The sequence below is a fragment of the Pelophylax lessonae genome (genome assembly GCF_965119305.1).
Source record: "Pelophylax lessonae genome assembly, chromosome: 10".
Taxonomy (NCBI): Eukaryota; Metazoa; Chordata; class Amphibia; order Anura; family Ranidae; genus Pelophylax; species Pelophylax lessonae.
In genome coordinates this window covers 19,451,921-19,478,306 of record NC_138777.1, presented here as the reverse complement: position 1 = coordinate 19,478,306, position 26,386 = coordinate 19,451,921, and the positions used below count along the sequence as shown (strand labels likewise).

Here is a 26,386-nt window from a genome sequence, read left to right as displayed (position 1 = left end):
AAAAATGTAATTAAAATTTTTTAACATTTTAATCCAATTTGTTTTCTGCTACATATTTTTGGTAAAAAAAAAAAATCGCAATAAGCGTATTTTTATTGGTTTGCTCAAATGTTATTGCGTCTACTAACTACGGTAAGGGTTTACTGTATTTTCTGGCGTATAAGACTACTTTTGAACCTCAAAAAAATCACCCAAAAATGGGGGGTTGTCTTATACGCCGAGTATAATATCTCCAAGGTAACCTAAGTATAAGTATTACCGGTAGATGAAAATTAGGGGGGTCGTCTTATACGCCGGAAAATACATTATGTCATTTTTATTGTTTTTTTTTTTAACCAGTAATGGCGGTGATCTGCGATTTATTTGCAGGACTGCGACATTGCGGCGGACAGATTGGACCCCAAACTGACATTTTTTACACTTTAGGGGGGACCAGTGACATTACTACAGTAATCAGTGCTAAAAATATGCACTGTTACTGTACTAATGACACTGGCAGGGAAGGGGTTAACACTGTAAGTGATCAAGGGGTTAAATGTAAGCTTAGGAGAGTGATTCTAACTGTATGGGGGCGGGGCTTCTGAAATGATCACAGAGACATGTGACCCTACATAGAAGGATCAAAGGCGCTCTGTGATCATTCCAGAGAGAAGAACGGTCAGCTGTGTTTACAACAGCTGACCGTCCTTCTCTCTCAGCAGGGAACGATTGCGGGTGACAGGCGGCAATCGGAGCCACCTGCCCCGTGCATCGGAGTCCCCGCTGATGAGTGGGGGAGGGAGCGCCCCACCAGTGGCATGTGCGCTCACCCCCTAGCTGCAGTCACGTGTCACTGGAGGCTTTTTAAAAGTAGCCATGCTCCCTGCAGCTACCGCCAATTGTGGAAGAGAGTTCCACATTCTTACCGCCCTTACAGTGAAGAACCCCTTACGCAGCCTAAGGTTAAACCGCCTCTCCTCTAATCTCATTGTGTGGCCTCGTGTCTTCTTGCACTCCTTGGGACTAAATCGTTTTCTACCTATGCTGGGATCACCATTGAGGTATTTGTAAATCGCTATCATGTCCCCTCTCAGACGTCTCCTCTCCAAGGAGAATAAATTAAGCGCTTGTAATCGCTCCTCACGATTAAGATCCTCCGATCCCCTAATTAGTTTAGTTGCCCTTATTTGGACTCTCTCCAGCTCCAACACATCCCTTCTGAGGATTGGCGACCAGAACTGGACAGAGTACTCCAGATGCGGTCGGACCAAGGTTTTATAAAGTGGTAGGATTATAGTTTTATCTCTGGAATAAATCCCGTTCCTTATGCATGCTAATATTCTGCCGGATTTGACAGCCGCAGCTTGACATTGCATGCTACTACTTAGTCTATCCTCCACTAGAACCCCCAAATCCTTCTCCATTCTGGATTCCCCCAGAGGTTCCCCCCCTAGAGCATAATTTGTGTTTATTTTTTTGCCCCCAAGTGTAATACCTTACACTTCTCTATGTTAAATATCACAATACTAAGTTGCCATCAGCATCAGAAACGGAAGATATACCATCCTCAATGGCTAGAAATGGCTTACGTGTTTCGAGGCTAAGCCTCTTCCTCAGAGCCTACAGACTATGTCTGTGCCCATGCTTAATATACTGACAATAACCACTCAATCAGGGTGCAATTAGACCTAGGTCTTCCCCCACAAGGGTGTGTACACACTGTGCCGGCCCATGTTGCTCTGCCCAAATGAATTCATACGACTACCGTCCAATGTACGCAATAAAAATAGAAATTATTTATATTGATAAAATCACATCAAATTAAAATGCACATAAACTTGAATGTAGATATATGTGTAAAAGCAAATAATAAAACAAAGTCCCATAGCTGGGCTTCTCTCACCAGTGTATGTGTCTATCCCACGCATGTCCATGCACAGCTTCCATTTCTGTCCTTGTTATATTTCAGTAGAGAGACTAGGCAGGGGGGGGGGGGGGTAATAGCGCTCCTATCTTTTCATTTGTTGTTATGTGTATTTTATATATTTTATGCTGAATAAATTATTTATTCCAATTTACAGAACCAATGCCAGTGACATCTCTGCGGAATACATCCTCTACAACAGGTTCTGTAGCTTTGATTTGGAATAAACCATTTGAGTATCAGAGTTCTTACAGCTACAGAGTGCAAACATCTGCAACATCATCATCTGCACCGATCAATAATATAATAGTGACCAGAGAATCGATTAATATAACAGGTCTGATAGCCGGGGAGACGTACACTTTTATGGTATATACAAGAGCTGCTGATAACATCACCGAATCTGACCCGGGATCACTATCTACTGGCACAAGTAAGTATAATTCAAAGTATTAAAAAGAAACAAAGCAACACTTCTCAGGGTTACTTAAAGGAGATCTGAGTTCAATGGGAAGGTCTTTGTATCTTGGATTTAACCTTTTTTTTTTTTTTTTTAAGATGCCTTGGTTATTTAACCATTTCAGCTTGGGAAGGTTTACCCCCCCCCTTAATGACCAGGCCATTTTTTGTGATTCGGAACTGCGTTACTTTAACCACTTTACCACCGGAGGATTTTGCTGTCTTACATCTGGGCCACTTTTTGCGATTCGGCACTGTGCGACTTTAACTGACAATTGCGCGGTCGTGCGACGCCGTACCCAAACAAAATTTACTTCCTTTTTTTCCCACAAAAAGAGCTTCCTTTTGGTGGTATTTGATCACCTGTGCGATTTTTACTTTTTGCGCTATAAACAAAAAAAGAGCGTAAATTTTGAAAAAAATAACAATATTTTTCACATTTTTTTATATGAAATCCCCCCCCCCCCCCCCCCAAAAAAAAATGTAAAAATTTTTTTTTAATTTTTGGCCAATTTGTTTTCTGCTACCTATGTTTGGTAAAAAAAATCACAATAAGCGTATTTTGATTGGTTTGCGCAAAAGTTATTGCGTTTACTAACTAAGGGAAAGATTTATGTCATTTTTGGTGTTTTTTTTTTTTAACGAGTAATGGCGGCGATCTGAGATTTTTTTTGCGGGACTGCGACATTGCGGCGGACAGATTGGACCCCTGACTAACATTTTTGACACTTTTGAAGGTACCAGTGACATTACTGCAGTAATCAGTGCTATATATATGCACTGTTACTGTAAAAATTACACTGGCAGGGAAGGGGTTAATTTTATTGAAGAGGGAGGGGTTAATGTATGCCTGGTGCTTACTAACATGTGTGGGGGGAGGGGACTGTGTGACACAGGGACAGATCGCATGTTCAGCTATGCTGAACCCTGCAATCTTTCACTGCCTGTCACTTAGGAGATCCGCCTGCTTTGTTTACACAAGTGGGCGGATCTCCAGACTCGATTCACCGACGATCGGGGAAGAGCAGCGGCGATCGCCGCTGCTCCTTCCCTGGCCCGACTCCCGCTGTGACTGAATACAGCGGGAGCGCCCCTCCGGCGGTGCGCGCGCGCCGCCGAGAGAGGGGAATGTCTGGCGACGTAGGTCTACATCATCAGATGTTATCGAGCCACTTTGCCGCAGTGGAGCTAGAGTGAGCAGACGGCAAGTGGTTAACTGACAATTGCGCGGCCGTGCGACGCTGTACCCAAATAAAATTGATGTCCTTCTTCCCACAAATAGAGCTTTCTTTTGGTGGTATTTGATCACCTCTGTGGTTTTTATTTTTTGCGCTATAAACAAAAAAAGAGCGACAATTCTGAAAAAAAAAAAAAAACAATAGTTTTTACTTTCTGCTATAAAACACTCCCAATAAAAAAATGTAAAAAATCAACTTTCTTTATCAATTTAGGCCAATTTGTATTCTGCTACATGTTTTTGGTATAAAAAATCCCAATATGTGTATATTGACTGGTTTGCACAAAGGTTATAGTGTCTACAAACTATGAGATAGATTTATGGAATTTATTTTTTACTAGTAATGGCGGCAATTAGCAACTTATAGCGGGACTATGACATTGCAGTGGACAAATCGGACACTAACTGACACTTTTTGGGGACCAGTGACACTAATACAGTGATCAGTGGGACGGGGTTAACATCAGGGGCAATCAAAAGGGTTAAATGTGTGCCTAACCTGTGCTTGTGTTGTGTACACTGTGTGAGGTGTTTCTACTATGGGAAGGCAGAGATCCGTGTTTCTGCTTAGCAGGAACACAGGATCACAACCTTCACTTCTCACAGAAGGCTGTTCTGCCTGTGTCCCGAACGATCTGCGGGTCCCGATGGATATCACGTCCGCTGGACCTGCTGATTGGGTCCCTTTGTGTCCAATTACAGGGATGCAGGTCACCGGCGCCATGTTTAGGGGCCCCAGATCACGTACAGTAGTGCAGGATCACGTTCAGCTTTGTGATCCTAGTATCGTGTAGCTCTTACTGCGCTAACTTACATATAGGTGAAAAAGCTGCCAGAACATCAACCGACATAAAGTTGTCACAATGATAATATAGTAAAAAGTGCAGCGCTAGATAATGACTGATACAATTCAATGACAGTGTATCAAAACATAACAAAAGAGAGGGAAAATACAAGTAAAGTTCAAGTGAAAACCTAATAAGTCCCAAGTGTTGAGAAGTGAAACATCCAAAACTTGTACAGGTAATCCAACCAGGTGAACTTGTACAGGTGATCAGACCAAGTACAGAATCCCACACCACCAATGTGAAGTTAGGAATATGCTCACCAGAGGGTATGGACCCAAGTACCATATACTGCAGCAAATGGGTCTACAATGCTTAATATGATCCGTAGATCCCACGATTGATGGTTATCCCAGAAGATGTCATTCATGGGGTGATGATAATTCCCTGGCAATAACCTTTGAAGAAGTCACATATGACGAAACGCGTCAGAGCCACGTTATCTGCCACCCGCCATCATTCCTGTCTTTATGTTGATCTTATGCTGACTTTACCTGGACACTTGTAACTTGTTTTAATCCTTTTTAATAAATTATTTGTAAAGCAGTATCACACTATGTCTGTGTTATCTGCTTTTGCATATGGATAATATTTCTGGGAGCCTCGGCCTTCCACTTCCAGGGATTTATCATCAGATAAGGGGCTGGTTGGAGGAATAAGGAGTTAAATGGTGAGACCACATCCCAAAAAATGGAACAAAGAGGAGGAACCCCCCCCAGTGGGACTTCAGAGGTCTTCAAAAGTAATCCACTGCTATTTAAGCAATGAGAGAAGTAAATTTGTACATACACTTCCAGTCTCGGTCTGGCCTGTGTCCCGGGAAAGGTGGCATGCGTGCTCTCCCTGTCGGGCTTTATTCACTCTCCGGCTTGTTTCACCATCTACAGCAGTAAAGATTTTTTTTAAACCTCAGCAATATTGTTGGCCCTGGTTGCTTCCGCTTCTCTGGGGTGGTCTCGTTAGTTCTCCTTGTATGTTCTCCCCCCCCCCCCCCCTTGGAGTCTTGCCGGGATCATGTTTGGCCATCTTCCAATCCTGCAGAGACTGGACAGTCTACATTTGATTTTAAGTCTATGGCTTTAAGTAACTGACTTATCATTGTCATAGGTACTCTGTATTTCAATGTGAAATGAGTGGAAGTGCGCTGGTAAATTAATGTGGTGTAAAGCTGCAACCAAGAAACCGTGCCTAGCAAATTGATATGTGAAAAATAGTTGGTGCACTAAACAAAAATAAGTCATACACAAGACTAGTGATTGTGACTCTCCATACAAAAATGACTCTCCATACAAAAATAATTTGTGACAAACCAATTATCAAAGAAATAATTACATACGTATGATTAACTCATTGTCATATAAATATTTTCAAACACTTTAAAGTCCATCAAATAATGACAAATTTATAGGAGGTGCAGTGAATTGTAGGTGCTTGGAATAATCCAAAAGAAAAGTGAAGTGATGTAAGATCCCAACACCAGCTGCCAATCCTGCTTACCAGATGAATAAATCTTTAGAGCATAAATAATATGGCATGCAAAGTCCACCCTGGTGTGACCACACAATGGAGCCTCTTACCAGATATCTCTGTTGACATGCGTTTCTGAGACAATTCTTCTAGCTATGTTGGATAATAATGATAGTATCCTCCTGAGAAATCCCCAGACTATCAGACAGCTCACTCTTCTAATAGGATGGATCAATTGTTGGCTCCAGTATTGTCTAAAGCTCAGGTCACATGACAGTTCTTGTCCAAGGTCTCCTTTCGTTTGGACTGTAGTGTTAGGTTTAGTCTACAGTGCCCACATAATTTCCTAGTGATGTAGACACTGCCTATTGGTCCATCACCAGTTCCCAAAGTCTTAAAGTGTGATGCCACAATGGGAGGTGGACACAAGACGAGCCAACTTATGGTAGATAGTTGGAGCAGGCAAGTGATTGAGGTTGATGGTGGCAATTAACAAACGTCAGCAATATGTCCTTGCACACAGAATGCAGTGTCCTTGCTGTGGGCACACAACATGCACACAACTCTGTATTTCACAAATGCTTGTACAACAACCCTGAAAACGGATAACTTTCCAGAAACGCGTCAGGTGTAATAACCATACGGTTTACTCATGTTTACTGTTACATTGTACATGGGTATCACATGACATTGTCATTTTAGGGCTAGCCACCCATTTTCATGTCTATGTATGTATTATATATTCTGTTTTGTCTATATAATTTTTTGTAAATAAAATTAAACTTTTTATACAAATTTACTTATCTCATTGCTTAAATAGCAGTGGAATACTTTTGGAGACCTCTAAAGTCCCATTGGGGGGTTCCTCCTCTTTGAGGGATTTATCATCACCCCATGAATGACATCTTCTGGGATAACCATTGATTGTGCGATCCACGGATCATATTAAGCGTTGTAGACCCATTTGCTATATGGTATTTTGGTCCATACCCTAAGGTGAGCATATTCCTATATTCACGTTGGTGGTGTGGGATTCTGTACTTGGTCTGATCACATGTACAAGTTCACCTGGTTGGATTACCTGTACAAGTTTTGGATGTTTCACTTCTCAACACGTGGGACTTATTACGTTTTCACTTGAACTTTACTTGTATTTTCCCTCACTTTTGTTATGTTTTGATACACTGTCATTGAATTGTATCAGTCATTATCTAGCGCTGCACTTTTTACTATATTAGCTTTGTGATCCTGCCCAGGAGAGCCAACTTGCCGCCGTATACATACAGTATACGGTCGGCAAGAGGTCAAAAGGAAGGTTGAGATTTTTTTTCAGAATGTGGAATCAGCATTGCTCCAATGCTGCATCTGTCCCCCACCGACTCTAAGGCTGAGAACCAAGCGATCCAACACAGCTGATCGCTCTGTTCTCAGTGCTCCGTGAGCTGAGAGCTGGTGAGTTTCAGTAACCGCTCTCTGCCCTGTCCTCCCGCTCACTGGAGCGCTCGGCTGTGGAGGAGGAGGGAGCGTCTGACTCAGGCTCTTAGCGGCTCACTGAGAAGCTGAGCCGGGTGTCGGTCCAGGGATCTGGGTGGATCCCAACCATATGGTCGCAATCTTTCTCCAACCTGGACCAGCTCTGGGATGTCAGCTGACAACGATATTCAGCCCGCTGTCTGCTGAAAACGGGTCACAGGAGTGCAGAACGAACTGCACTCCTGTGATCAACCAACTGCACTCCTGTGATCAACAAATGGGTTTTATATATATCATTTTAACCACTTAAGCCCCAGAAGATTTTACCCCCTTCCTGACCAGGGGGTATTTTGCAATTCGGCACTGCGTGACTTTAACGGACAATTGCGCGGTCGTGCAAAGCTGTACCTAAACTAATTTGACATCCTTTTTTCCCCACAAACAGAGCTTTCTTTTGGTGGTATTTGATCACCTGTGCAATTTTTTGATCATGCGCTATAAACAAAAAAAGAGCATCAATTTAGCAAAAATAACAATATTTTTCAAATTTTTTTATATGGAATTCCCCCCAAAAAAATGTAAAAATCAAAATGTTTTAACATTTTCAGCCAATTTATTTTATGCTACCTATGTTTGGTAAAAAAAATAGCAAAAAGCGTATTTTGATTGGTTTGCGCAAAAGTTATAGCGTTTACTAACAAAAGGAAAGATTTTTGTCATTTTTGTTGTTTTTTTTTTTAACGTGTAATGGCGGCGATCTGCAATTTTTTTTGCAGGACTGCGACATTGGGGCGGACAGATCGGACCCTTGACTGACATTTTTGACACTTTTGGGGTTACCAGTGACATTACTACAGTAATCAGTGCTATACATATGCACTGTTACTGTAAAATGACACTGGTAGTGAAGGGGTTAACTTTTTTTGAGAGGGAGGGGCTGTGTGTGTCCCTAGGGGCGTGGTTCTAACTGTGATTGGCTGTGGCTTGAGGTGTAGGAACAATGATCAACGGTCCTACACAGTAGAACCTTATGATCACTGTTCCTACACAGGGTAGAATGACAGGCGGCTTGTTTACATTAGCCGCCTGCCTTTCTCCCGCTGTCATGGACGATCGTGAGTGAGCGGCGGACATCGGGTCCGCCGCTCACACGCGCGGGGGGGTCCGTGACGGAGCGGGAGCGTGCCTCCAGCGGCGCGTGGGAGCGTGCCTCCGGCGGCGCGCGCTCGCTCCCCAGAGCCTCACAGGCTAGTGACGTACCGGTACGTCACTTTGCCTGTGAGGGGCTGACCACCGCAGTATATATACTTGCGGCGGTCGGCAAGTGGTACTACCACTTTAATTTTCAGCAGCAGCTACAATTGCATATTATCACATTTATTTTTATTTATCTACTATTTACCATAAGCGCGAGGTCATCTATCTCTTAAACAAATGAGTTTTGGCTGTACTTCTCCTTTAAGCTCATTGTGTAAGCGAAGTGGAGTTTAGAGACATTAAAGCCAACCTCTAGGCAAAAAAAAAAAAGTTTTCCCATGTAGTGGGGCTGTGCCCGCTCTGCACAGGTGAGCTGCCCATTTTTGTCTGGGGGGTTTGGAGAAGGGAGATATATATACCTAATTCTCCCTTCCTCCCCACACAAGACCAGTCCCTGTGGCTCCCGCCCCATGCAGTCTAGTGGTCTTGTACGGTGGACTGTTCCTGATGTCATCAAGCCCATAGACCTGCTCTGGATGTGAGGATGTCAGGAACAGTCCATTGCTGGATCTTGGGGGAATGTTGCTTGCCGGTGGAGAGAAGGACTGGGTGAGTAAACAGCTTTCTCCTCTCCCCTAGACGAAACAAGCCGTTGACCCATGCAGTGCAGGCACAGCTTTAAAGTCTTATTGAAACATTGGCTAGAGGTAAAGTGAGAGATTGTCAACCTGAGATTAATTATTGGACACATATTTAAGACTAGGAAAAGTAATCTGATTTTGCAGTAGATATGTTACTGCATATTACAGTTTAAGGAACAATGTTGGCATGCTTTGTTTGATTCAGAACTGTCCCTCTCCCCATAGAAGTTTATGGAAATGCAAAAGCAGCTTAAGCGGGTTAAATACAGGTCAATGGCAGTTTAACAGCACCTGTAATGAATACTGCATGATCTCAGAAGGTCTCTAACTGATGGCAAAAGAATATACAGTATTTGCCCATTGAAGCCCATCAATACAGACCCTAAATATACAGTTTATAGCTATGCATTTTTTTTAAATCCTGCTTCTGCATTCTGATGCGGTTTCCTATAAATGTGTCTTTCATGGGAATGACTAGTGGTGTGTGTAAAACAAATCAAAATCTCACAACAAAAACAGAGCTATGAAGAATCCATTATACAATGAAAATTTGGTTGAGGCCAGTATGGTGCAGGAGCATCTTCATAGTTTTATAGTAGATAATGTTGACTAAAGACAATGGTCCATCCAGTTCATATGGAGTGCGATACCTCACATGTGTGAGTTGAACACCGTTTTCATTTGCAGGCGAGACTTACTTTTTCATTTTCTTTCGTGCGCAAGCTCACGGCGAGGGGGGCGCTTTCATTATTTTTTTGTTGCTATTTATTTTTTTATTTTTAGCACTGTTTTAAAAAAAAAATTCTGATCACTTTTATTGCTGTCACAAGCAATGTAAACATCCCTTGTGACAGTAATAGGTACTTTTTATGGAGGGATCGGGGGTCTTAAAGACCCCAGACCCCTCCACCACACTTTAAAGTATTCAAAATGCTGAAATCTGCATTTTTGAATACTGTCACTTTTTTAAATTCGGTGCCGTTGGCAGCCGAGTAAACCAGAAGTGACATGGTGACGTCGCTTCCGGGTACATGATCAGAGACCCGATTGAAGCCGAATCCGGCTTTGTTCGGGACTCCAACCAGCCAGGGGATGTGCTGGCTGGTTGCTTTGGTCTCCCGGTGGAACAGAAGACCTGGGCAGAGCCACTGAAGGTGGTGGGATTTTTATTTTTATTTATTTCAGGTACTTATATAGCGCTGTCAATTTATGCAGCGCTTTTACATATACATTGCACAGTCACATCAGTCCCTGCCCTCAAGGAGCTTACAATCTAAGGTCCCTAACTCACATACATACCCAGTAGGGCCAATTTTTTTATTTTTTTTTATACAGGATTCAGTTAACCTACCAGCATGTCTTTGGAGTGTGGGAGGAAATCGGAGTACCCGGAGGAAACCCACGCAGGCACAGGGAGAACATGCAAACTATAGGCAGGTAGTGTCGTGGTTGGGATTCGAACCAGTGGCCCTCTTGCTGCTAGGTGAAAGTGCTAACCACTACACCACCGTGCTGCCCACTACACCACTGTGCCGCCCCTCCCGCTCGCTGGGATAACGGCCGAGCGGCTCCCGAGCCGCATTGGCTGTTATCTTCTGACAGCCGACCACTGGCTCCAAAAAACGGTACCGGGATGATGCCTGCAGCTGCAGATCACCCCGGTACAACCACTTCTCCGAGCCAACGTACAGGTACATTGATTCGCGGGAAGTGGTTAACATGATTTCTGCTCTAATATAATGATGCTGCAAGTTCAATAGGGATGGTAATTACAATGAAAATATCACCTAAAAAAAATTAAAAAATTAATATCTATTTTTTTATCTCTTTCAGTTCCTGGGCAAGCTTCAGCCATCATAGTAAACAATTACAAGTCGGTGGATTCTCTGGTAGTGAACTGGACAGCACCAGCGGGAAAAGTGTCTAAATATGTTGTCAGTATAACCGGTGGTGTAAATGGAACTCAAGAAACAAATTCTCTATCAGTGACTTTCTTAAAATTGCTACCAGGCAGGAGTTATATGATCACCATACAGGCATTCAGTGGGGACTTTACAAATACAGCCCCACCAGTGACTAAGGCCACTTGTAAGTACGATCAAGCCATATGTCCTAATAAGCCTGCTGTGAGTGTTGTATTCAGGGCTGCTGATAAGGCAATAGTTTATGTTGGAAGTGAGGTAGGTGTTCATTGTAACTATGGGCATTACCATCATCCCTAAATATGTATGCAACTGTAGAAGTAATAATTCCCTGGTATTATAAAGGTAGCCAATAGATTACGTGTTATAGTAATACAAACATATATTTTAATGAATACACAACAATTGATGATGTAGTACCCTACTAGGTAGGTGCTAGGAAAAATAATAGTTTGTTCTGCCTACTTCACAGGGGAGCCTGAGCTGTAGCTAAGCCTGTTGCATGTGTCTCCCACTCTACAAGACTCTGGTCCGGCCGCATCTGGAGTATTCCGTCCAGTTCTGGGCACCGGTCCTCAGGAAGGATGTGCTGGACCTGGAGAGAGTCCAGAGAAGGGCAACAAAGCTAATAAAGGGAATGGAGGATCTCAGCTATGAGGAAAGACTGCAAGCATTGAACTTATTCTCTCTGGAGAAGAGACGCTTGAGAGGGGATATATCAATATACAAATACCCAGGGCTTTTTTTCAGCAGGAACGCGGGGGAACGCGGTACCGGCACCTCCAGCACTTAATGTATGTAATGGCAAGGGGTGCTGTGATGTGCTACAGTGTCTATTGATGCTGGCTGCTGGGGGATCTATTGTTGCTGGAGGAGATCTTTTTCTGCAGGAGGACTTACTGGGGCTGAGAGAGGTCTATTGTTGCTGCTGGAGGATATATTACATAGTTACATAGTAGGTAAGGTTGAATAAAGACAATAGTCCATCCAGTTCAACCTGTGTAGGTGTGTGTGGCTGTAATCATCTCACATAGCCCTTAATGTCCTGATCCTTGAGATGTAAGTCTAAGAGTCTTTTGAAAGCCACCATACTTCCTGCAGAAACCACCTCTTGTGGTAGAGAATTCCACAATCTTGTAGCCTTAACAGTAAAGAAACCCCCTCGTTGCCTGAGGTTAAAACGCTTCTCCTCTAATCGCATTGTATGTCCTCGAGTCCTCATGCAATCCCTTCGAATGAACAGCTTTTTTTCTAAGCTGAGATCCCCATTAAGATATTTATAAATTGCTATCATGTCCCCCCTCAGACGTCTCTTCTCCAGGGAGAATAAATCAAGCGATTGCAGACGCTCTTCATAGTTAAGGTCCTCCAATCCCCTAATCAGTTTAGTTGCCCTTCTTCCCTGTAAGGGATCTAGTTTTGCAATGGGTGGTCTATTGTTTCTGGTGGGGATCTATTGTTGCTGGGAGGGATCTACTGGTGAGGGAGCAGTCTGTTGTAGCTGGTCTCTGAAGGGTCTATAGATGCTGTCTGCTGAGGGGGGGGGGTGTTATTTTGTTGCAGGTGGTCCATTGTTTCTGGGGGGGGGGGTTATTGTTGCTGTTAGGTTATTGTTGGCTACAGGGGATCTATTTTACTGATTTTCTTATCATTAACAAATTCAATACAAATTACTTAGAACCATAAATGTTACTTGGTTCTGTATTCTCTAAAATGGGCAGTACTGAGAGGTGGGTAGGGGTTGGAATGAAGGAACGGTGCTCAGAGGTAGGTAGGGGTGGGGACAGAATAGGTGCAGGAACTCTCAAAAGGGGGAGTTCCTGCACCTATTCTCTGAGAAAAAAAGCCCTGCAAATACCGTACTGGCGACCCTAGCATAGGGAACAAACATTTTAGCGAGAGGGAATTTAAAAAGACATGCCGCCATTCACTTAAATTAGAAGGGAAGCGGTTTAACCTTAAACTGCGTAAAGAGTTCTTTACTGTCAGAGCGGTAAGGATGTGGAATTCTCTTCCACAAGCAGTGGTATCAGCAGGGAGCATCGTTAGTTTAAAAAATTAGACGAGCTTCTTAACGACCACAACATACAGGGATATACAATGCACTATTGACATAAACACGTATACATACACACACTCATCATTGGTTGAACTGTTCATCTTTTTTAAACACCTCACCAACTATGTAACCATGTAACTGCATATTATTACTGCTCACTGATTGCCTGCAACTCAGTTTCCCCTCTGCAAGCTGCTCGGTTCTGCCATTGCTTTATTAAATTAGCCCCCCTCCCCCCATGCCCCGCTGTTGACAGAAAAAGAAGAATCCCCACACAGCCCACTCTGTGAGTCTTTGATCTTGGCGCTGCTGACTGGCGACAAAATAACAGAGCGGGCAACTACATGGCAAATGAGGTTTAATGTGGATAAGTGCAAGGTATTGCACTTAGGGACCAATAACATAAAAGCAAAATACACGCTGAGGGGGACCTCTGGGGGTATCAAAAATGGAGAAAGATCTGGGGGTCTTAGTAGAAGATAGACTTAGCAATAGCATGCAATGTCAAGCTGCAGCTGTCACAGCCGGCAGAATATTGGCATGCATAAAGAAGGGGATGTATTCCATAGATAAAACTATAATCCTACCACTTTATAAAGCACTGGTCCGACCACACCTGGAGTATTCTGTTCAGTTCTGGTCGCCAGTCCTTAGAAGGGATGTATTGGAGCTTGAGAGAGTACAGAGAAGGGCAACAAAACTTATTAGGGGATTGGAGGACCTTAATTACGAAGAGCGTTTAGAAGCGCTTGATTTATTCTCCCTGGAGAAGAGACGCCTGAGAGGGGACATGATAGCGATTTACAAATACCTCAACGGTGATACCTGCAAATAATTTCATTAGCGCAGGCATAGGGTTCTGCTACTTTCACACCTATATGTGTGTATGTGTATATATACATACATGTGTGTGTGTATATATACCCCTACACAGAAGTTCAGATGTTATGCCTGCCTCCAAAGACGCCCAAAAAATGCCCAAAAAAAACGCCTGCAACAAAAACGCCCAGTTGTGTTGTTGCAGGCGTTTTTTTTTGGCCATTTTTTGGGCGTCTTTGGAGGCAGGCATAACATCTGAACTTCTGTATAGGGGTATATATACACACACATATATGTATTTATACACATACACACATATAGATGTGATAGGAGCGAAGCCCTATGCCGGCAAATAATTTCATTAGCGCAGGCATAGGGTTCTGCTACTTTCACACCTATATATGTGTATGTGTATATATACATACATGTGTGTGTGTATATATACCCCTATACAGAAGTTCAGATGTCATGCCTGCCTCCAAAGACGTCCACAAAAAAAGCCCAATAAACACTTGCAACAAAAACGGCCGGGTGTGAAAATAGCGGAGCCACCATCCTGCTCTACTGCAATTCAAATACAAACAAACTTTTTTTTTCTGGTTGTGGACATGCTACAGAGCTGAAACTTCACAGGTACACTTTTAGACCCCCCCCCCCCCCCAGACACTAAATCCAAAGATTTTTTTTTTTTTAAATCATTTTTTCAATAATTGGCTCTCTATCAAAAATGACAATTTTTAAGAACTTTTTTTTTGTGTGATTAATAGTCCCTGGGGCATGACCCAGAACCCTAGGCACTTTTTAGGGGCATTTATTTGGGTTTTAGGGCTTCAAATGGTGTTTTTTGATTACCAAAGTTTGGGACCCATTGATTTCAATGGGGTTCTGAAATCCGGGCCGAACTTTCGGGGAGTTCGGGTGTTCTGGTCGAACCAAACTTTTCAAAAGTTCGATCATCCCTAGTAACCGCTTACATGACAAAAAATATTTGTAGGACTTAATGGTGTCATCCCTCTAGCAGGTGTCATTGGGTCCGCGCCCCCTGCCCCGCAGTGACGCCACTGCTGGAGAATCTGACACTTCTGGGAGTGTCAAATTTCTGATCCTTTGCTGCACTGTTTTTCAATCTGCCCACTGTAGGCTAATGTGGAGCAACCACAGCACATGGCAGGAGACGAGCAATTTTTGGAAGTGTCAGATTCTGCAGGATTATCAGTGAGTGCTTTTACTTTAATACTGTAGAGATCAATGGCATGGACATAGGTGGAGGCAAGTATTTCATCTTTGCAGGGCCGGCCTAATTCTCAAGGTTCATTTAGCAACTGGCTCTGACTCTGTTTACATACTTTGATCTCCAATAACACTTATTTCATTTTGTTTTACAGATCCAACTCCTCCACAATCTCTGAATTTTAATAGAGTTGGTTCAGACAGCATCTCAGTATCTTGGGAAGACCCAGTAAATATGACCGGCCTGAAAATGTCCTATAATATTATTTGGAATTCTACTTCCATCAGTGGGACTGTTACAAGCAATGCACCAAATGTTACCCTGCAAAGCCTGGCATCTGCAACTAATTACACCGTTACTGTGCTCACAGTCGGAGCTCAGGGGTATCAGAGCACGCCTGTTACTGGATGGATATTTACAAGTATGATTTGCTTTTATTGATTTTTATAAACTATATGTCAGCCGAATTTTTAGAAGTGCATTTGAAACACAGCTTTTTAGGTGCTTTCTCTAATGGCCAGCTGTATGCCACTGGGCATTCAGAATTCTTGCTGAACAACTACCGCAAAAAATAACCAATTTCAAGATAATGGGCATATTATAGACAGTGAAAATCTATTGAAATTACTCTGTCCACCTCCCTAATAGAGGCCAAGTACAAAGTACTAATGCGATGGTACATGGTCCCCGCTAGAATTGCCCAATGGGCGCCGGGAGCCTTCCCCCTGTGTTTTCGAGGTTGCAACCAAGAGGGAACAGCGTATCCCGTATGGTGGATGTGCTCAAATGCTTGTAGATTCTGGATCTGTGTCTACAATTTTATCTATTCTCTCTCACTGGGTCCAATTTGACTAAGTCCCCAAAACAGGCACTCCTCAGACAGCCAGATGGGGGAGCCCAGAAACCTACCCAATGCCTAATTTCTTTCATTTTTACAGCAGCCAGATTAACAATCACAAGATGCTGGAAATTTCCGGTGCTATGTTTTGTCCTCCTAAAGAACAAATTGTCCTGGATAATTTTAAATGAATGCCTCTCTGCCATCCTGCAGGACAAGCTTCTCCGATTCTAAAAAAACCTGGGACCCTTGGATCACTTATCTGACAGGGACAGCCTCGTCAAATTTGAGGCCAACCTCTTAGTGCCCCAGGAGAGGCTCTTTCCCCTTTCTTCTTCCTTCATCTCTTTCTTCTTTCTTTTCTTCCCTTTCCTTTTTTTCCTACCTTTTAAACTCTTTGGTAGTTTGGGAAGTAATGTAGGACCATTGGTCAGCCACCATTCATCCCACTCTTTGTTTGTGGGCTGTGTATTCAAACACAATAACCAGCTACCATATATGGCTGAGATGACCCCTGGTCTTAGATGAAAGTGCCCCCGGTCATGCAGTTCCTCTTTGGAGGACGTATCTTTTGTCTCTTTCTCCTTTCTTTTCTTCCCCCTTTCCTCTTTTTCCTACCTTTTAAACCCTTTGGTAGTTTGGGAAGTAATGTAGGACCATTGGTCAGCCACCATTCATCCCACTCTCTGTTTGTGGGCTGTGTATTCAAACACAATAACCAGCTACCATATATGGCTGAGATGACCCCTGGTCTTAGATGAGAGTGCCCTCGGTCATGCAGTTCCTCTTTGGAGGATGTATCTTCTATCTCTTTCCCCTTTCTTCTTCCTTCATCTCTTTCTCCTTTCTTTTCTTCCCCCTTTCCTCCTTTTCCTACCTTTTAAACTCTTTGGTAGTTTGGGAAGTAATGTAGGACCATTGGTCAGCCACCATTCGTTCCACTCTCTGTTTGTGGGCTGTGTATTCAAACACAATGACCAGCTACCATTTATGGCTGAGATGACCCCTGGTCTTAGATGAGAGTGCCCTCGGTCATGCAGTTCCTCTTTGGAGGACGTATCTTCTATCTCTTTCCCCTTTCTTCTTCCTTCATCTCTTTCTCCTTTCTTTTCTTCCCCCTTTCCTCTTTTTCCTACCTTTTTAAACCCTTTGGTAGTTTGGGAAGTAATGTAGGACCATTGGTCAGCCACCATTCATCCCACTCTCTGTTTGTGGGCTGTGTATTCAAACACAATGACCACCTACCATATATGGCTGAGATGACCCCTGGTCATTCAGAGGATGTATCTTCTGTTCTACAGAATTATAGTCATAACCCAAAATTGCATTATACCGGTTCCTTAATGACCAATGATGTATGTCAATAATGTTATCATGTACCGGTACTCTTCTACACTGTATTTTATGGTTTTCTATCTGTATGGTTTATGACCTTAATAAAAATGATTAGACAATAAATTCTGTCCATATCATTGGTCTGAGAGTGTCAGTAAAAGCATAGCCCCTGCTTATAAGCGTACCAGACAATGTTCAAGAGTCCACAGCTTCCAACAGCAGGAAATCTTATGCTACATGTGTCCAAGGCTTTTTGCAAACTGGTATGAATCATTCCTCATGATTAGGGGCCCACCAACTAGAATACCTGAGCCCTAAAAGAGGTAGAGTCTGTTATACTCCAACAGGTTTTTATTCTTTTTTCCTGCTGTAAACCAGTTGATTAATGAAAGTTGTGGACTCTAAAGGCCCGTACACACGAGTCGAAATTCGGCCGGGAATTTTCGTCCGACGACCGATCTACCAATTTTCGGCTTGTTAGTTTGGTGCTCTCGACAACCGACTCCGACTTTTCGGCCGAAAAAATTCTGGTGTGCAGGCTATAAAATTTTTGTCCACCGTCAAAACATGTCCGATTTTCCGTCAGTCAGTACAGATTTCGACAGGGAAAAATCTTATGAGCAAGACTGGGCATGCTCAGAGATGAAAGAACACAAAGAAAGCAATCCAACACATGACATCACTTCTGAAGTAGAATTCTGTCAGACGACAAAATTCGTGTGCAGTCTAGAGCACATTCCAACCAACAGACATTTTCCACCGAATTTTTCGGCGGAAATTCGTTGTGTGTGTACGAGGCTTTAGCCGTTGTTTAAGCCTACACACAGGGGAACTCTGGGTCCACCCTCTTCTCTAAAGGGTGCCCCCTTTGGTGGAGTGCTTTCAAACCAGAGCCAGTGTGCCCTACTGAAAATCTGCATCCAGAGCCTCCTTTTGACTTTTGTCTGGACCTTATCCAGCACGGCCAATCCCAGTTTTGCCCAAGACTAGTGTTGAGCGAACACGGACTGTATTATTCGTGTTCGTACCGAATAATTGGATTTTTTTTTACCCGAACACGGACACGGACACTTTACTGTATGTTCGGGTAAAAATCCGTGTTCGGTCGTTTTATTTCCGGGTTTTGCATGCTTTGGCGCTCTTTTCATGGCGGGCTTTCAACAGCCAATCAACAATCGTTTAACTGGTGTGCCTTAAGCCATCCCAGCCATGCCTGCAAATGTCTTAGTAGCTGTGATTGGCCGTCTGAAGCATGTGACCAAGTCTTTATAAGTTCGAGGCAGCCGCCGCAGCAGCGTCATTCTGCTGCTTAGCTAAGGGACAGAGCACACATCAATGTGCTGGCTGCTGATTAGGGAAAGATAGGCAGGAAAAAACCATTTGTGTCCGGATAGAATTGAGGGACAGGTCGGAGTGTTTAGGCAGGGCGAGTTGTAGGCATTTTAGGGATAGAGTCTGCTGAATTATAGGGTCAGTGTCTTCTACAAACTACAATCGATATTGCTGTGTGGGGGGTGGGGTGAATCTGCACTCAATCCTGATCTACGATCTCTTCTCAATCCTGTTAGGGACAGAGTCTGCTGAATTTTAGGGAAACTGTGTTCTACAAACTACAATCGATATTGCTGTGTGGTGTGGGATTGGAGATAGGCAGGTGTCAGTGATCCACATCCATTTTTCTGTGTGTGAGCTGCAGTGAACACAATCTTTTTGGGCTGCAGTGAACACAATCTTTTTGGGCTGCAGTGAACACAATCTTTTTGGGCTGCAGTGAACACAATCTTTTTGGGCTGCAGTGAACACAATCTTTTTGGGGTGCAGTGAACAAAATCTTTTTGGGGTGCAGTGAACACAATCCTTTTTGGTGTGCAGTGAACACAATCTTTGTGGGGTGCAGTGAACAAAATCCTTTGTGGGGTGCAGTGAACACAATCTTTTTGGGGTGCAGTGAACAAAATCCTTTTTGGGGTGCAGTGAACAACATCCTTTTTGGGGTGCAGTGAACACAATCTTTTTGGGGTGCAGTGAACAAAATCCTTTGTGGGGTGCAGTGAACACAATCTTTTTGGGGTGCAGTGAACACAATCTTTTTGGGGTGGAGTGAACAACATCCTTTTTGGGGTGCAGTGAACAAAATCCTTTTTGGGGTGCAGTGAACAAAATCATTTTTGGGGTGCAGTGAACACAATCTTTTTGGGGTGCAGTGAACACAATCTTTGTGGGGTGCAGTGAACACAATCTTTTTGGGGTGGAGTGAACAACATCCTTTTTGGGGTGCAGTGAACAACATCCTTTTTGGGGTGCAGTGAACACAATCTTTTTGGGGTGCAGTGAACACAATCTTTGTGGGGTACAGTGAACAGAATCTTTGTGGGGTGCAGTGAACACAATCTTTGGGGGGTACAGTGAACACAATCTTTTTGGGGTGCAGTGAACACAATCTTTGTGGGGTGCAGTGAACACAATCTTTTTGGGGTGGAGTGAACAAAATCATTTTTGGGGTGCAGTGAACAACATCCTTTTTGGGGTGCAGTGATCAAAATCCTTTTTGGGGTGCAGTGAACACAATCTTTTTGGGGTGCAGTGAACAAAATCCTTTGTGGGGTGCAGTGAACAGAATCTTTGTGGGGTGCAGTGAACACAATCTTTGGGGGGGTACAGTGAACACAATCTTTTTGGGGTGCAGTGAACACAATCTTTGTGGGGTACAGTGAACAGAATCTTTGTGGGGTGCAGTGAACACAATCTTTGGGGGGTACAGTGAACACAATCTTTTTGGGGTGCAGTGAACACAATCTTTGGGGGGTACAGTGAACACAATCTTTTTGGGGTGCAGTGAACACAATCTTTGTGGGGTGCAGTGAACACAATCTTTGGGGGGGGTACAGTGAACACAATCTTTTTGGGGTGCAGTGAACAACATCCTTTTAGGGTGCAGTGAACACAATCTTTGTGGGGTGCAGTGAACAACATCCTTTTAGGGTGCAGTGAACACAATCTTTGTGGGGTACAGTGAACAGAATCTTTGTGGGGTGCAGTGAACACAATCTTTGGGGGGTACAGTGAACACAATCTTTGTGAGGTGCAGTGAACACAATCTTTGTGGGGTGCAGTGAACACAATCATTGTGGGGTGCAGTGAACTCAATCTTTGTGGGGTACAGTGAACACAATCTCATACTTCTGAAGATTTGAGGGTGCTGCCTGTTCCATACTCCCCCTACTCCTCATCTAGCCTTTTAGGGGTACAAACAATAGTAATTGGGGCCTAGTGTGGTTGTGTACGTGTGATATACATACACTTTTTTTGGATCATATTTTCTATTCCGCTATTTAATCAAAAACCTTTGGGGATCAGTTAAATTGGGGGATAGTCTGTGTTGGTACGTGTGAGAGAGATCCACCTTTCCAAGTTGTTGGGGTTCATCTCATACTTCTGAAGGTTTGAGGGTGCTGCCTGTTCCATACCCCCCCTACTCCTCATCTAGCCTTTTAGGGGTACAAACAATAGTAATTGGGGCCTAGTGTGGTTGTGTACGTGTGATATACATACACTTTTTTTGGATCATATTTTCTATTCCGCTATTTAATCAAAAACCTTTGGGGATCAGTTAAATTGGGGGATAGTCTGTGTTGGTACGTGTGAGAGAGATCCACCTTTCCAAGTTGTTGGGGTTCATCTCATACTTCTGAAGGTCTGAGGGTGCTGCCTGTTCCATACTCCCCCTACTCCTAGCCTTTTAGGGGTACAAACAATAGTAATTGGGGCCTAGTGTGGTTGTGTACGTGTGATATACATACACTTTTTTTGGATCATATTTTCTATTCCGCTATTTAATCAAAAACCTTTGGGGATCAGTTAAATTGGGGGATAGTCTGTGTTGGTACGTGTGAGAGAGATCCACCTTTCCAAGTTGTTGGGGTTCATCTCATACTTCTGAAGGTTTGAGGGTGCTGCCTGTTCCATACTCCCCCTACTCCTAGCCTTTTAGGGGTACAAACAATAGTAATTGGGGCCTAGTGTGGTTGTGTACGTGTGATATACATACACTTTTTTTGGATCATATTTTCTATTCCGCTATTTAATCAAAAACCTTTGGGGATCAGTTAAATTGGGGGATAGTCTGTGTTGGTACGTGTGAGAGAGATCCACCTTTCCAAGTTGTTGGGGTTCATCTCATACTTCTGAAGGTTTGAGGGTGCTGCCTGTTCCATACTCCCCCTACTCCTCATCTAGCCTTTTAGGGGTACAAACAATAGTAATTGGGGCCCAGTGTGGTTGTGTACGTGTGATATACATACACTTTTTTTGGATCATATTTTCTATTCCGCTATTTAATCAAAAACCTTTGGGGATCAGTTAAATTGGGGGATAGTCTGTGTTGGTACGTGTGAGAGAGATCCACCTTTCCAAGTTGTTGGGGTTCATCTCATACTTCTGAAGGTTTGAGGGTGCTGCCTGTTCCATACCCCCCCTACTCCTCATCTAGCCTTTTAGGGGTACAAACAATAGTAATTGGGGCCTAGTGTGGTTGTGTACGTGTGATATACATACACTTTTTTTGGATCATATTTTCTATTCCGCTATTTAATCAAAAACCTTTGGGGATCAGTTAAATTGGGGGATAGTCTGTGTTGGTACGTGTGAGAGAGATCCACCTTTCCAAGTTGTTGGGGTTCATCTCATACTTCTGAAGGTTTGAGGGTGCTGCCTGTTCCATACCCCCCCTACTCCTCATCTAGCCTTTTAGGGGTACAAACAATAGTAATTGGGGCCTAGTGTGGTTGTGTACGTGTGATATACATACACTTTTTTTGGATCATATTTTCTATTCCGCTATTTAATCAAAAACCTTTGGGGATCAGTTAAATTGGGGGATAGTCTGTGTTGGTACGTGTGAGAGAGATCCACCTTTCCAAGTTGTTGGGGTTCATCTCATACTTCTGAAGGTTTGAGGGTGCTGCCTGTTCCATACTCCCCCTACTCCTAGCCTTTTAGGGGTACAAACAATAGTAATTGGGGCCTAGTGTGGTTGTGTACGTGTGATATACATACACTTTTTTTGGATCATATTTTCTATTCCGCTATTTAATAAAAAACCTTTGGGGATCAGTTAAATTGGGGGATAGTCTGTGTTGGTACGTGTGAGAGAGATCCACCTTTCCAAGTTGTTGGGGTTCATCTCATACTTCTGAAGGTTTGAGGGTGCTGCCTGTTCCATACTCCCCCTACTCCTCATCTAGCCTTTTAGGGGTACAAACAATAGTAATTGGGGCCCAGTGTGGTTGTGTACGTGTGATATACATACACTTTTTTTGGATCATATTTTCTATTCCGCTATTTAATCAAAAACCTTTGGGGATCAGTTAAATTGGGGGATAGTCTGTGTTGGTACGTGTGAGAGAGATCCACCTTTCCAAGTTGTTGGGGTTCATCTCATACTTCTGAAGGTCTGAGGGTGCTGCCTGTTCCATACTCCCCCTACTCCTAGCCTTTTAGGGGTAGAAACAATAGTAATTGGGGCCTAGTGTGGTTTTGTACGTGCGAGATACATACACTTTTTTGGATCATATTTCCTATTCCGCTATTCAATAAAAACCTTTCTAGGGCAAGATCTTAAATTACAGAAATATGAGGAGACCGTCAAATAAGGGCCGTGGCCTGGGTCGTGGTGCTGCTGGTAGAGCTCCTGTTGCAAGGAGAGGACGTGGTCGATCTGTGCCAGCTACACGCACAAGTGAAACACCTTCCTCAAGTGTGAGTAGGCGACAGAACCTGCATCAGTATTTGGTAGGGCATCAAACGCCCCTAGAAGTGATGAGGCCAGAACAAGTTGAGGCGATAGTAGATTGGTTTGCTGCTGACAGTGCCTCCAGTTCCTTCACATTGTCTCCCACCCAGTCTACTGCAGAAAGGTCAGAGTTGGCACCTGCAGCCAATGTCCAACCGTCTTTCACCTCACCCCCTTGCAAATCAGGCCAGCAGTCTGAGCCCCAAGCCATACAGCAGTCTCTTATTCTTTTTGAGGACTCTGTCAGCAGGGTTTCCCAGGGCCATCCACCTAGCCCTGCCCCAGAAGTGGAAGAGATTGAGTGCAGCGATGCCCAACCACTTATTTCTCAAGATGAGTACATGCAAGGATCATCGCAGCACGTCTCCGATGATGACAAAACGCAGGTGCCAACTGCTGCGGCGTTCAGCATTGTGGAGACCGACAAGGAGGGCAGGGGTGAAGACTGGGTGGAAGATGATGTGGAGGACGATGAGGTCCTCGACCCCACATGGAATGAACGTCATGCAGGTGACCTGAGTAGTTTGGAGGAAGAGGCAGTGGTCGCACAGAGCCACCAGCACAGCAGAAGAGGGAGCAGGGTGCAGAAGCGGAGCGGCCGTGCCCTAGACACTACGCCCGCTACTGCCCAACGCAGCAAGGGAACGAGCGCACCAAAGTCAGCTCAAAGGAGTTCTCTAGCGTGGAAGTTCTTTAGAAAATGTGCTGATGACAGGACACGAGTGGTTTGCACCCTGTGCAATCAGAGCTTGAAGCGAGGCATAAACCTTCTCAACCTGAGCACAACCTGCATGATCAGGCATCTAAGTGCAAAGCACGAGCTGCAGTGGAGTACACACCTTCAAAACCAAGAAACGTCTCTGGCTCATCCTGCTTCCTCTTCTGCTGCAGTCTCGGCCGCTCCAGCCACATCTGTAGTGATACCGGCACCTGCCACCCCGCAAACAGACTATCTGTCAGCAACACCACCACCTGGGTCACCAACAACCATCTCCACAATGTCCCGTGGAAGCGTTCAGCTTTCCATCTCCCAAACACTTGAGAGGAAGAGGAAGTACCCCCCTACCCACCCGCGATCCCTGGCCCTGAATGCCAGCATTTCAAAATTATTGGCCTTTGAAATGCTGTCATTCCGTCTGGTGGAGACGCACAGTTTTAAAAACCTTATGTCGGTGGCTGTCCCACAGTACGTCGTGCCCAGCCGCCACTACTTTTCCAGGCAAGCCATCCCTTCCCTGCACAACCAAGTGGGGGAAAATATCAGGTGTGCACTGCGCAACGCCATCTGTGCCAAGGTCCACCTAACTACGGATACGTGGACCAGTAAGCACGGTCAGGGGCGTTATATCTCCCAAACGGCACACTGGGTAAATGCAGTGGCGGATGGGCCTGAGGCGGATAGCAATTTGGCGCATGTCCTTCCACCACCGAGGATTGCAGGGCGCTTCAGTTTGCCTCCTGTTCCTAACTCCTCCTACTCCGCTTCCTCATCCTCTACCGCCTCCTCATCCGGACAGCGTAACACCTTCACCACCAACTTCAGCACGGCCAGGGGTAAACGACAGCAGGCAGTTTTACAACTTGCCTGTTTGGGGGACAAACCACACACCGCGCAGGAGTTGTGGAGGAGCATGGAACAGCAGACAAATGAGTGGTTGCTGCCAGCGAGCCTCAAGCCCGGCCTGGTGGTGTGCGATAACGGGCGAAATCTCATAGCAGCTCTGGGCCTAGCCGGTTTGACGCACATCCCTTGCCTGGCGCATGTGCTGAATTTGGTGGTGCAGAGGTTCCTTAAAAACTACCCCGATATGTCAGAGCTGCTGCAGAAAGTGCGGGCCGTTTGTGCGCACTTTCGGCGTTCTCACCCTGCTGCTGCTCGCCTGGCAGCGCTGCAGCGTAACTTCGGCCTTCCCGCTCACCGCCTCATATGTGACGTGCCCACAAGGTGGAACTCCACCTTGCACATGCTGGAAAGACTGTGCGAGCAGCAGCAGGCCATAGTGGAGTTTCAGCTGCAGCACGCACGCGTGAGTCGCTCTGCGGAACAGCACCACTTCACCACCAATAACTGGGCCTCCATGCGAGACCTGTGTGCCTTGTTGCGCTGTTTTGAGTACTCCACCAACATGGCCAGTGGCAATGACGCCGTTCTCAGCTTAACTATCCCACTTCTATGCCTCCTTGAAAAAACAATTCGGGCGATGATGGAAGAGGATGTGGCACAGGATGAGGAGGAGGAGGAGGATGAAGAGGTAACATTTCCAAGGCTTTCAGGGCAGTCATTCGCAAGGGGCTCCGAGGGTGGGTTCCTGCACACGCAAACGCCAGGGACGCAATTGTCCAGCAGGGGCACAGTTCTGGAGGATGAGGAGGATGAGGAGGAGGAGGAGCTGGAGGAGGAGATGGAACCATGTTCACAGCAGGGTGGCACCCAGGCCAGCTCATGGCCATCACTGGTGCGTGGCTGGGGGGATACAGAGGACACGGACGATACACCTCCCACAGAGGACAGCCTTTCGTTGCCTCTGGGCAGCCTGGCACACATGAGCGATTACATGCTGCAGTGTCTCCACAACGACCGCCGAGTTGCCCACATTCTAACTTGTGCTGATTACTGGGTGGCCACGCTGCTGGATCCCCGTTACAAGGACAACGTACCGTCCTTAATTCACTCACTGGAGCGCGATCGCAAGATGCGCGAGTACAAGCGCACGCTGGTAGACGCCATGCTGCTGGCATTCCCATCTGACAGCGGGGCCACAGTGGAAGCACAAGGCAGAGGAGGAGGAGGAGGAGGTCGCCAACGCAACCAGGGCACCGCCAGCACCTCAGAAGGCAGGGTTAGCATGGCCGAAATGTGGAAAAGCTTTGTCAGCACGCCACAACAAACAGCAGCACCAGCAGCTCAGATGGAACGTCTTAGCAGGAGGCAGCATTTTACCAACATGGTGGAGCAGTATGTGTGCACACGCCTACATGTAGTGAATGACGGGTCTGCCCCCTTCAACTTCTGGGTCTCCAAATTGGGCACATGGCCTGAGCTTGCCCTTTACGCCTTGGAGGTGCTGGCGTGCCCTGCAGCCAGTGTATTATCTGAACGGGTATTTAGCACGGCTGGGGGCGTTATAACAGACAAGCGCAGCCGCCTGTCCAGAGACAATGTGGACAA

The 26,386-nt window shown here is 44.9% G+C and overlaps 1 protein-coding gene across 1 annotated transcript in view; it reads left to right on the top strand.

The window, feature by feature from the left end:
• The window catches only part of LOC309565579 (receptor-type tyrosine-protein phosphatase eta-like), a gene marked incomplete at both ends in the record, with an annotated part of 47,457 nt that overhangs the window by 14,731 nt on the left and 6,340 nt on the right, over positions 1-26,386 (top strand). Inside the window, 3 exons of the mRNA XM_082270533.1 lie at positions 2,061-2,336; positions 11,056-11,310; positions 15,408-15,674. Of these exons, the coding sequence (XP_082126659.1) occupies positions 2,061-2,336; positions 11,056-11,310; positions 15,408-15,674 (798 nt within the window). The remainder of the gene's footprint in view (positions 1-2,060; positions 2,337-11,055; positions 11,311-15,407; positions 15,675-26,386) is intronic.